The sequence below is a fragment of the Parasteatoda tepidariorum genome, chromosome 8 (genome assembly GCF_043381705.1).
Source record: "Parasteatoda tepidariorum isolate YZ-2023 chromosome 8, CAS_Ptep_4.0, whole genome shotgun sequence".
Lineage (NCBI taxonomy): Eukaryota > Metazoa > Arthropoda > Arachnida > Araneae > Theridiidae > Parasteatoda > Parasteatoda tepidariorum.
Window position 1 is genome coordinate 6,814,178 of NC_092211.1, and position 14,020 is coordinate 6,828,197.

Consider the following 14,020-nt stretch of genomic DNA (forward strand, 5'->3'; position numbering starts at 1 on the left):
ATTATACGGCAAACAAATTCTGGCAGTTATCCTGCCATAATTTGTTTCCATTTTTAAGAGACTCTACCAGAAATTGCAATATTCTGAGTCGATCTCCACAAAAAACTACTACCTAAAAACTGAAATAAAATTATTCTGACTCCATTTCTACAAAAAAAAAAACATANTTTCTAAAAAAAAAAAAAAAAAAACGTAACTCTTTTTATTTTGCACAAAAATTTTGTTTAATAATATAACCATAGAAACCGATGATGCAAGCTCTAACTTACAGCTTACATATACTACTCACATAACATATAAATTAAAATCTAGTACTTTTAACAAGCATTTCGTAAGCATTCATGGTTGACATTTTATGAAGATGAAAAGTTTCTTTTAAACAAAGGATAAAACAATGGAATTATGAAAAATATAATAATGACAACCGAAGCTGACGTCGTCAGGAGGTACCAGAGTTTTTTTTAGCAGATGGCGGTTCGGCAGCATTGAGCCCATATAGCAAAAGTTGCTCATATCGAACCATTACGAGGAGTAAATCCAAGTAAAAATTTCCGATGATTTTCCAATTGATGGACCAATGCACTCTTGATGGTAGCCATCTATAATTCCATCATGAACCATTATATTTTTTGACGGTTACCAACATATCACCTCAATGTAGGAATTCTGTCCAATTCATGATGGTCCAACATTAGAAGAGCAACTTGATTTGATGGTTTGTTCATGTTTAACCATCACGAATTTCCATCATAGTATCTTAGAAATCAAATGTTGGCACAATCATGAACCACCATCATAACAATGTAGGAATTTGGAATGATTTATTATGGTCCAACATAAAAAAAAAGAACGAAATTGTTTTGATAGTATATTTCTGAGAATCAACAAGAATTCCCAGTAAACCATCAAGAAAAAGAATAGTTGGAATCATGATGGATTGTGGGGGTAAATATTTTTGATTGTATAGTCCTGAGAATCAAACGAATTTCCCTTATATATTCATGGAAGTGCATAGTTCGAACCATCATGGACCATCACCGATCGTTATCGGCTGTTGGTCCATGAGAATCAAACTTCTCTCGATGGTTAGCCATCAAGAGAATCAAATTTCTCTTGATGGTTAACCATCATAGTATTAAAGTAGCATTTTCCAGCATGGAATGATGGAAATTTGTTGGCATATCTAAACCATGAACGCATAATGGAAAATGTTGGATAATGGTGACCATCATGAACCGCACTGAAACCATCAAAATGTTTTGAAAAGTTAGAAAAAAAATAACTGTAAATAATCCCTGAATAAACGTGCTTTTGTAGTATATATTTTTTTGCTGTTTTATTCGTTCTATTTCTGCCTGTGCAGTGAAAGAGAGAAGAAAAAAAAAACTTACTGTTCCGTCTGGATTTCCGCCGACCTCAAAGTTGGTAAGAAACCTGAGAAAAAGTTCTTTTTCTGACATTTGACCGTTCTGGTAGAATGGATGGTAGTGGACATTGTAGACATCTTTGAGGTCGTGATAGGTCACTATTCCGTCACCTGTTCTGTCCAACTTCTTGAAGGCCTTCTCCACAATCTCAACTCTGCTCCCAGACATTTTAGGCTACAAAAACACATTCATAGATTATTCTCCAGCATTTCAAAATGAATACAGTAACAGGCCCAATTATTGGAAGCACTATAAGATTATAATTATCAGGTGATACTATGCAGCTGCATTGTTTTTACACGACTAAAACCGGTTTGTACTTGTTTACGTTCGCGTATCAATGGGTTAACATTGTATTGCAATACGTTCAAAATAAATACAAATAGGAAGTATATAAAAAATCTCCTGAATAAAAACTCATTACATGTCTGTTTAAATATAAAAGTATTGCCTATAAACTCGTGCAAAACATGTCATTATTAATAAGAAACTACAGTGCGTCTCATAATTAGATCTAATTATTATAATATACTAATATAATTCCTGATAAAATAAAAATTCTATATTTATATAATATATCGTTTCATTTGAACCAATTGTCGAATTTGTATTGCGTAACGACTCATTTAATCGAAACACGAACGTTAACAAATGCAAACCGGTTTTAGTTGCGTAAAAACGATAAATCTGTATCACCTGATAATTAAGATTTTAGACAAAGTGCTTCTAATAATTTGGTTAGGGACTGTACATATTCAGCATAAATAAAGTATAAGGTATTTTTTTTTAATAACCGTTGAACACACTATAAGTTTCTTCATTATTATAATTTCGTTTTGTTAAACATTTCCAAAATACAAAAATTACAAAACTCTTCTTTTATTGATTTGTTTCATTTTATTTTATAATCGTCGCTGAACAGCCGACCCAATTTTGGGCTGACGACTACTCATCTCCAACTTCGTAGCTTTGTCATTTAGAACCAATCCACAAGATGGATCAGTACCCCCAGAGGTGCGATTTGTTATGGGAACATGGAGGACATTGTGACTCGACAGATTTAGCGTGCACCAGCCACGGCCGGCTGGAATCGAACCCGCGAACTCATGAGCTCAGTGCCCTACCAACCAGGCTCAAATATAAGGTTTGTTATCCCTTGGTATATTTGCGTAAAATAGCACCATTTGTTTGGGGGTAGCATGCTGGCGGAGTCTTCCGATTTCGTTGAAAGTTAAATTGAAAGAAGGCTTTCAATTGATAATAAAATTGGATGAAGAGCAAAGGCGATGGGAAGCAGTAGCACAACCATCAGCTCTACACGGTCAGCCAGCCATACAAATTCAGCTGCAACGTCAGCTCCTTTTGCCACCTGTGATAGCTTTCTCAGATCAAAAAGCCAGTTTGTCCTTCTCAACTAGTTTTTCCCCCTCTGGATTGGGTTCATAATTGCAAGCCCAAGTCAAAAATTTGATGGTTTTAGTGCGATTCATGATGGTCCGACATCATTTGATGGTCACCATCATCCAACATTTCTCATGGTTCATGGTTTTTGATATGCCAACAAACTTCCATCATTCCGTGGTGGCAGAGTCGGATTATACCTTTCGTAGGCCCTAGGCACAGCCGTTTATGGGCCCTCCCCTCCTTCCCCCACTTCTCCCCTCTTTTCAAAATATATGCTAAAATTTTCTTGAATATTTTTTTTGCATTTTTATTAATATGTATTTTAATTTGAAAACGACATTTTGCGTAGTTTGGAATTCGACAGCATAATACAAGATTTCGTTGAATCCAAAAATCGCAAAAAAGTAATATCATAAGATTCAGCAAAATAATTTATTACCGAAAAATATTATATTTTTATTTGTATCTTTATAATTTTGTGCAAAATACACTTGTTGTTTTTAAAGCTAAATTATTTTTGTCAACAAATTTTTTCCTCCCAATTTTTTCGTAGGCCCTAGGCACGTGCCTAGTGTGCCTATAGGTTAATCCGGCCCTGCGTGGTGGAAAATGCTACTTTATTACTCCGAGGGTCAACCATCAAGAGAAGTTTGATTCTCATAAACCAACTATCCGTGATGGTTCCAACTAAAGATTTCCTTGGCGGTTTAATGGGGATTCTTGTTGGTTCTCAGTATTATATCAGCAAAACTATTTCGCTTTTTAATGTTTGGACCATCATGAGTCAGTCCGAAATCCTACATTTGAATGATGGATCGTTCAAACATTTGATTTCTAAGATACTATGATGAAAATTCGTGGCGGTTCAACATCAAAACAAGTTGCTATTTTGATGTTGGACCATCATAAATGAGTCCGAATTCTTACGTGGCTATTTATGATGGTTGGTTCATGATGGAATTATTGATGGTTACTTTCAAGATATGTTCGTCCATCCATAGAAAACCATCAAAAATTTAACTTGGGAGAAACTAATCAATGAATCTTCATAATCCTAATCATAAATCTAAAAATCTTATAAACATCGGCTACAAATATTTAAAAAAAAAAAGAAAAAATACAAATTAGAGGATATTACCCTGAGAGCACGTAGGAATTCCTCGTAGCTGATGAGACCGGATTCGTCGACGTCGAATCTGTGGAAGAGTTCGTCTGCTTCGTCAGCCGACATCCCGGACTCGTAAATACCTTTCCTGAACTCTTCTAGGCTCAACATCCCGTTGCCATTATCATCCATTCGTCTGAACAACCTGCAAACATAACTGTTCATCTCTATGATGAAGATTTTTCAAGAACAATTTGCAGTCAATTTGAAAGGTGACAATTTTCAATTATGCAGGCATAAAAAAAAAACTGCAAAATTTGAGAATGTATTGCCCATTAAGGACGAGGGCGATTGTTCTTGTTTTCCAGTGGCACCATCTACGGACAAGAATTCGACTTCTGCCACACCCATTTATAGGGCTAACCCATTCATCCACAGATTGTAATTTTGACCAGAACCGGAGAACGATCCATCTCCAATTCAATACCCCCAGAGGTATAATTTGTTATGGGAACATGGAAAACTTTATGACCCGACAGATTCAACGTGCGCCAGTCACCATTTGCTACACGGGGAGTCTTTGGCCGGATGGATTCGAATTCCCGTTCTCACAAACATGAGTCCAGCTCCCAGTCAAAAATTTGAGAATAATTCATTGATTTTAATTATCTTGATCTAAGAGAAAAAATTAATGATTTCCTTTTTTTTAAATTATGTTTTTTCCAAATGGGTGATTTTATTTAAAAAAAAAAAAAAGACTTACGTTGCTTGTTTCCTTCCTTTTTCCAAAATATTTAAGATGTATGTTGGATTAGATTTTAATCCTTTTGTTTTAAAAATATAAGTCTCAAGGTCAGTATGCTTTTTTACAGTTTGTCAGCACACAGTTTCCTGTACCTACCAACTTCTACTAATTGATCGGGGTATTTTTATTTGAATATTTAAAGTGGTTGTAAATTTTAGGATTGATTTCATAAATTAAATTAAAAAGAATGATTTTNTATATATATATATATATATATATATATATATGTCATGGGAAAATTCTGAGTTAAGATACTTTCCAAAAACTTTCTTTTCTTGAATTAAGATACTTTCTAAATACTTTCTTCTTCCGTATTAAAATACTTTCTAAAACCTCTCTCTTTCCGAATTAATATACTTTCTAGATACTTTCTTTTTCCGAATTCAAATACATTCTTTTTTCGAATTAAAATGATTTCTAAATACTTACTTTTTCCGAATTAAAATACTTTCTTTTTTCGAATTAAGATAATTACATAGATACCAACAAAATCCAGTAGATTTTACGAAATAATATAATAAGAATAGTATATTTAGCAAACATTGTTGCGAAACATACTAATTATTAAACGCATAGGGACTTTCATACATATATATAAAATTCCATATGCGTTATCTATCTATCTATCTATCTATCTATCTATATATATATATATATGTTTGTATAACTAGTAGTAGGAGAATTGGAAAAAAAAGGCGCGTGGTATCAGACAAATATAGAAATATAAATTTGGTAGTATGGATTACACGTGTTACCACGTAATGTTCTTTATTGAATTTATCTGACACAGCGAATATAAAATAATTAAATATTTAAACGTGCGCCATAAACTATATATATGTATATTTTGTTTAAATACAGCAATAAGTTAGAAATGATCACTGAAGTTATCTTTAATATTTGTGGTAGATTGAATCGCTTGTAGTAAAATTTAAAACAATGACTAACGCTTAACCCATCAGAAAATTCCATTTCGTTTTTCGCTCATCCCTATTTAATGAATGAATTAAATATTTGAAAAATAACTGTATTAACATCAAGTGTCACCCACAGCAAGTTTTAAAAAAAAGTGTATTTGAACTTGAGCGGATGAATACAAAAGTATTTTGATGAAAGATTGAACAAGAATATAGTGCGGGTGTGAAACTAATAGTAGAAAAAAAAAGTAGATGTTAAATTTGAAACAATTGTCGGTTCATTCTCTCATTTGGTAACAATTACATTGGCAGCGGTCCAATAGGTGTGGTCACTTTCAAAAGGTCTGTGAACCAAAGAACAAACAAGGTGAAAATGACCATTGACTCCTTATCAGCTATTTAGGGAAATTTCATCATATTTCTCTTTGTCAACTAGAAATAGAGCTGGTTTGTTCTTAAAAGGGGGGTTGTTTTTTAAATGATTATATCGGTTAATTTGATGGACAATAAATAAATTTTCCTACACTGTAAAAAATTTTGTATCTTTTCAAAAAAATTGGTGGCGCCAAAACCAAGGACGGATAGTGGTTTCAACTTAAATGTTAACAAAAACAATCTCGAGTTCTTGACCCGCTCTATTTCCGGTTAGAAAGTATACAGCTGCTTACTACAGCATATTCTGCGAGGCGATATTTTCAGATAATTTTGTTTTAAATAAAAGAAATAAATTATAAAATTTCTGAGCTCGCATCTGTGAGGTATGTCATAAGATATTAAGCAATTCTGGTGAGTTTGAAGTGAAAATTTGTTTTAGGTATTTGGGAGATGTTTTGTTAAAACATGTAACATAGTTGCTAGATTTAGAAAGAACTCTCTTTTTTGGGAGATGTGACCACTTTTTGCCCTTTTTTTTACTGTTTGTCCTCGGTGTAAACCATGTACCATCATACGTTAGTGTTATGCATATTAAATTCATTTTATAAATTATCATTTAGGTTTAAATTTCGAACCATTTCTGTATTTTATTTTACGTAGTTTCTCACTTTAGTATTACATGTGTTCACAGGAAGAAAAGAAAACTAGTGGCTAAAATCAATACAGTTTTTGATAGAATCAATCACCAAATTGATTGCTAATATAATATCATATGATAAAAATTTAAAAGGGTAGTTTTTATTGTTATCTCTAGTAGTTTTCCACAAAATTATTACTTTGCTGAATAAAGAGTAAGAATCGGTCATTCTAACGATTATTTAACTAATGTGTGAATTAACTAATATCCTCAGTGTATTTTGTGTTTAGACACTGAGCAGGATGTTTTTGTTTAGAGAACTATAGTATTCTGTACTTTATTTACTTTAGTATAGAGTCATTTATTCTAAAAAAAAAAAATTCACTGACTACAATCAATACATTTGTCGATCACCAAAAACTTTAAAAATTATAATCCTGATTATCCGAGTTTCCTCTTTAACCGAGCTATCAAAGATTTTTTTTTGTTCTAGATTAGTTTTAAAACTACCGGCAAATAAAAAATCTAAATTTTCTTTTCTAAACACTCAGGAAAATCAAATCCAAAATCAAATCCAACATCGCGTAGCTTTATTTTATGTTTGGAGGAGGTTACCGGAGCCTGATAAAGGCAGGGGTATATGGGGCAGTTGGCCCGGGCCCCGCATCAGAGGGGGGACCCAAATCGAATTGAAAGATTATTTTAGGTTTCCTTCATTAATGAACTTTTTTTAAAAAAAATATCAGTTTAGTGTAAAATCCGTCAGTTTTATGTTTGCTTCTTCATTCATCTATGAACACAATCTATGTTTCGTAAATCCATGGCTTTCTAGTGCGGAATTCAGCTAAATTTTCGCAATGACGATAGACACATTTGGCCAATCGAAAGTCTTTTTTTTTTTTTTTAACATATTGCAAAATGCGATGTGTTTACAAAAATACGGGCTTTTGATTGGCTTCATTGAGCCATCGTCATTTCGAAAATTTAGTTGAATTCCTCCCTAATATCAGCAAGGATATGAATTTTCCGCAGCTAAATGATAATTAGAAAACTGCATTCTGTATGATGGAAAAGATTGTCAGGATTGTCAGAAAATCAATGAAATGGACAGAATGATATTTCATCAGATCATTGGAGGGGACTTTATAGCTTATTTTAGGTTCAGACAATTTTCTTGTTATTTACAATGAGGTGAAAAATTTAAATACCTCCATAAAGTTCGGTTCTTCATTACTGAAGCAGAGGTGGGTCCCGTACTAGCCTTTTCGTTATCCCTAAAAACATTGCGACAGAAAAGCGCCACAGTAATGAAAAACGATGATTGTTGTTGTTAATTTACGTCGCACTAGAGCTGCACAATGGGCTATTGGCGACGGTCTGGGAAACATCCCGGAGGATGATCCGAAGACGTGCCATCACAATTTTGATCTTCCGCGGAGGGGTTGGCACCCCTGCTTCGATAGCCTGACAACCTGCGCGCGAAATCGAGAACTTTACGGTAGCACAGTTTAACGAGGACCCATACCGCACACCCTCGGTCCCTACGCAGACTGATCCAAGTGGTCACCCAACCGCACACTGACCGTAGCCAGTGATGCTTGACTTCAGTGATCTGCTGGGAACCGTGTCTTAACGATCAGTCCACTGCAGGACTGAAAAACGATGAAGGTCTTTTTTAAGTAAAAACTTTTAAAGTAAGATTTTTAACTATAATATGAATTCTATGCGGTATAAATTTTCTATTACAGTTAAATATATTACATCTATACCTCTTCTTTTCTTTTTTTTATACTCTTCGCTTTAAACGAATTTTTCGATTTATCCGAGTGAGTCATGGTTTACACTGATTTTGATAATAGGGACTGTATTGTATTTAAAAACAAAAAAGGTTTTGAAATATTATGAAAAGGAACATTTATTTTAAGAATGAAGTCAATAAATCCTATTAGTTGATAGAATGAGACACGCAATTAACTGCTTTAGGGAGCATATAGCTAATACACAAGTGCATATATATAGCATACATAGGAGCAGAGATGGACATTTGTTATTCAGAATAATGAATAAAGAATAATTATTCAAAATCTGAATAAAGATTTATTCATTAGTCAGAAATATTTTGAATAAAGAATAAATCATTCATTATTCTTTATTCTGTATCCTTTATTCATTAGTCAAGAATAACTGAATAATTTCACTGATCAACAAAAATGGGCACGGAATACTCTAATTGACTACGATTATGACAACTACGTACAAAACGTTAATCCTTTTCAAGTATATTTATATAATGTTTGAGGAAATTAACTTTTGTCTAACATAATGCATACTTTTGAGAAATGGTTACATGGCAAAAAAGCGTTTAATTTTTTAAGTTAAAATTTTATTTAAGAATTTAAAATAAGATTATCGTTTGTTTTCAAAAATTATAAGAAATTGTGTTTTATAGATTTTAGAACAAAATTTTAAAATGAACTTAAGTAACTAAACTGTTATAAACCTACTTTTTAGCACAACTAAGTATGTTACGCTGGAGTAATTTAAAATAAAATAAATATTCATACTTGTCTTAGTTTTATAGTTAAATTCCTAAAATAAGACGTTTAAGAGCAAACGATGTTTTGCATCTCGTTATAGACAAAGACATATTGATTGCATTTTTCGCTGGTTATTCAAAATTTTATTCAGAAAAATTAGTCATGACTAATGAGTTTATTCATCAATCATTATTCAAACATTTTTATACATTTGCATAATGAATGATGAATAATGACTAAATTTTCATATGAATAATCATTCAGAATAAATTTATTCTGAATAAATTTAGTCATGAATAAAATTTTCGTGAATGATGCCCATCACTGCATAGGAGCAATCTCTGGCCTAATTAATAGACGTACTCTAAGATTCTATGTAAAATCTTAATTATCAGGTGATACTCTATACAGCTTTATTATTTTTATGTGACTGTTTGCACTTGTTTACGTTAGCGTATCAATGGGTAAAATTAAACAATATACATTATAAATTTGACGATTGGATAAATGAGACTATATGTTATATAAATACAGAGTATTTATTACATCAGGTATTATATTATAAATATTAGATCAAATTATTAGACACTGTAGTTTTTTAATTATTGCACAAGTTTATATGCAATACTTTTAAACATACATGTAATGTGTTTTTATTCTTTATATACTTCCTATTTGTATTTACTTTTAACGTATTGTCTTACAATGTTAAATAATTGATACACGAACGTAAACAAGTGTAAATCGGTTTCAGTAGCGTAAAAACAATAAAGATAAATAGTACCACCTGATAATTAAGATTTTACATAGAATCTCATACTGCGTCTAATTATTACAATATAATACCTTACGCAATAAATATTCTATTTTTACATAATATATCGTCTTATTTATCTAATCGTCCACTTTATATTACTAATTAGTCTAATTTAAGTAATTGTTACACGAGCGCAAACAAGTGCTAAACCGCTTAAAAACAATACAGCTGTATATAGTATCGCCTGATAATTAAGATTTTACATAGAATCTTATAGTGTGTCTAATAATTGTAGTCTGCTTATTACAATACACTAATATGATACCTGATGTAATAAACATTCTATATTTCTATAACATATCGTCTAATTTATATTATCTATGGTCTCATTTAACCCATTGATACACTAATGTAAACAAGTGCAAACAGTCGGTGTAAAAACAATAAAGCTGTATAGAGTATCACCTGATAATTAAGATTTTACATAGAATCTCAGAGTGCATCTATTAATTTAGTCTGCTTATTATAATATACTAACATGATACCTGATGTAATAAACATTCTATAATATATCGTCTAATTCATATCGTTCAATTTAACCAATTGAATACACTATCGTAGACAAGTGCAAACAGTCACATAAAAACAATAAATCTGTATAGTATCACCTGATAATTAAGATTTTACATAGAATCTTATAGTGCTTTATAGCAATATATAGTAGCCAATATAAGAGAGATACCTGGATATAGCAAGTATACCGGTTGATCCCCTTTGCAGGCAGAGGAGTCGAAGTTTTTCTAGAGAATCAGTAGCATTGTAGAGCCTTCGTGAGGCGCTCATCCGCATGACGTGTTCGTTCCTCGTCTGGGCAGACATAGGACGATACATCTTTATCCATTCATTGCAGCCTCCACACTAAAACAACACCGTTTGTACTACTAGGTGGTTTCTATGGAAACTAAACACACGCGCCCTCATTTTACCGCAACTGATAAACTTGCGCTACAATCTAAACAACAGTACTTTTTCAGGAAATAAAAAAATTAAGTAGATTTTAAGAAATATAAATTTCAGGATAATTGTTGCACAATGTACTAAATATTTTACACATAGGGAATTTTAAGGATTTTTTTTTAAGTCATGAAAATAGAAAAACTGCAATATTTTCCAGTCACGATGGACTTTAAACATACTTGAAATATTATCCAATGTTCACTCATCATTTCAAAAATTAAACCGGCATTTAAATCGTTTAAAATTTTTTAAATTAATTTAAAAAGAGAGTTCTGAATAAAAAGAAACTGAACATTTCAAAACAAAAAAAGTTTTGGATTGATTTTCATAAATGAGGTTCTCTTCATTATGTATAATATACTTATTTTAATATTGAAGCAAGCAGGCAATTATCTGTACAATAATTTGCATGTACAAAAATTCTATTTCAATAGGGATTTTTTTCAGAATCTTACTTAATGTTAGGGGATTTTCAAAAATGTACAAAAACCGTGAGAATTTTAATTAAACCAGTAGACCAGGAGAAATCCAGTGGTCTACTGGAAAATCCTGTAGAGTTAGCAGCTATGATTTTTTTTAAACCATTGTGAAGCTAGATTTGTAGGCAAAACAGGAAAGTATTTAAAACTGCGTAGACTAAAATAGTGAAAAAATTTAAAAACCTTACAATTTAAATTTTTTTTTTTAGTTCATTATCAAAATAACGGGAAGAAAATTTATGTATGAAATTATCTCTGTTTTATAATAATGTGTGCAAAAAGGCTTTGATTGCTTCCTTAGGATTCATAGGGTGAAAAAAGTTAAACTAACATTATATAAATAAATTTTAATGATAAACACACTAAAAGAAGTTGTTTAAATAAATTCCACATTTAATTTACTTTATGTTTTATAAAATGCTTGTGAGCAAAGATGATTAAAAATATTACGAAATGACTCTAGAATATTAATTTTTTAATTTCAATAAATAAATTATTAAAAATAATCACACTGAAAACAAAAAGCCGTCTTCAGAAGCTCCGAATACTTCATGTTTTGTAAAATCAATATATTTTGTAAATAATAAAGATTTTTATAGTTAAACTAAAATTCTGTGAAAAAAGTTCCTTATTTCATGATATTGCTTAAAAATGTTTTGAAAATCCCTCTAGAACATGAGGAAATGACGTCATGAAAGAATGTCAAGTATCATGGATTAGCGTTGATATTCAAACATCTGACTGTAAAGAGAAGAGTAACTTATAGTGATAAACACCTGTCATTTTGGAAAAAATGCAACATCTTGAGCCGTGATGACTCAGGGGATAGAGCGTTCACCTTTCTATGAGGTGAACCTGGCTCGAATCCCAGAGATGGCTGGTCGATATGAATTCACAGACCACAATGCTGACGTAAAATATCCTCAGTGGTAGACGGATCATGGGCTAGAGCCTCTTTGCCGTCAGGCTAACCGTGGGAGGTTTTCCTCTCCATGTAACGCAAATGCAAGTTAGTTCCATCAAAAGTTCTCCCAATACTTGATCCAGGAGTTTCCTTGACTTCTGGGTTGGGTTCAAAATGACAAGTCAACGGAGTTGAAAATAAGTACTCGTAAGCCCAAAAAATTGGGTTGGTTGTTTAACGGCGGTTATAAAACTCTCCCAACTTGTTATTTTGAGGGAACCTGAATCCGTCGTACCCGCAGAGAGTACGTTCGATGTCATAACTAAAAATATCTTGCGCACTAAGTAATATATTCGATCTTAATGGCCCGCGAACCATTGAGATTGTGTGTTAGAACGAAAAAATCTGATTATTAGATCAAAAACTATTCATGGTGGTAATGTACACTGGCTCGTCATTAGAGACCAGCCAATTTTTCAGAACTCAAGGAAGGTAGGCAGTCATACTTTGTTTACGTCGCACTGGATCTACACAATGGGCTACTGGCGACGGTCAGGGAAACATTCCTGAGGATGATCCGAAGACATGCCATCGTCATTTTGATCCTCTGCAGAGGGGGTGACTCCCCCTCTAGTAGGTAGTCCGATGCGAAGTCGAGCACTTTACGGTAGAACAATTTAACGAGGACCGATACCGCGCACCCTCGGTCCCTATACGCAGGCTGATCGAAGTGCTCACCGACCCTAGCCAGTGATGCTTGATTTTGGTGTTCTACTGGGAAGCGTGTCCAACTGCGATGTTCAGAAAACACACAAAAATCAGTATCAAAACCAGGATATTTTAAGCAGAAAATCATGACGAATTCTACCCAGAAAGCATGTAACCCGACGGCAATATTTTCTTTTTATAGAAAGCAAAAATGTTGCAGTTTCAAACCTTTCATCCTAAAAAAGATTAAAAATTATCTTAGCTGACGTCCCACTGCATTGTCCATTAAAATTTCATGACAAGGTGGACTTTAGCTGAACATGCAAGACTTTGCGAATAGAAACCTTATAATTAACTAGATATAAGATTATTTTCACCTTGGGACAAGCTTTATTCAAGGAATTTTTCACGCTTGAAAACCCTAAGTAAGGGGTGACGAACCTTTATACACCAACGTGCCATTTTTTCTAAAAAATTGTTTAATGAGGTCATAGACGTGCCGTCAAATAATTTTGACTTCGTGATTATTGGGAAAATAATAATACTAAATACTATCAACTCAAAACTCTTTATTCACATTGAAAAAAAAAAATTTTTCCTTGTCTTAAAACAACTTAAAGTAACATCAGTGTGACTTCTGTTTAGATAGATTAGATGATAGATTAGATGAGAAATAACTTAGATTAGGTTGTAAGATGACAGTTTAAGCAGGACTGTTAATTTTTTTTTGCTAGTTATCAATTGTTTGCTTGCTTTTTATGGTTATTAATTGTTTATCATTTTGTTTGTTTTTGTGAATTTTAATTTAATTGTTACATATGCTTCATAGTGTAATAACATTTGTGTAATAACAATTCATACTGTAATAACAATTGTGATCGGTGGCGTGCCCAAAATATTGAGTCTCGTGCCGTAAATGGCACGCGTGCCATTGGTTCGCCATCCCTG

At 32.6% G+C, this 14,020-nt stretch overlaps 1 protein-coding gene across 1 annotated transcript; it reads right to left on the minus strand.

Moving 5' to 3' along the window:
- Positions 1 to 1,387: 1,387 nt before the first annotated feature.
- Positions 1,388 to 10,953, minus strand: LOC107450840 (calcyphosin-like protein; the record flags this gene model as incomplete). The annotated part of the gene is given in 3 exon segments (XM_043048298.2): positions 1,388 to 1,601; positions 3,970 to 4,141; positions 10,707 to 10,953. Coding segments are annotated over 3 exon segments (535 nt in total), but the record flags the coding sequence as incomplete, so codon positions are not given.
- Positions 10,954 to 14,020: the final 3,067 nt, after the last annotated feature.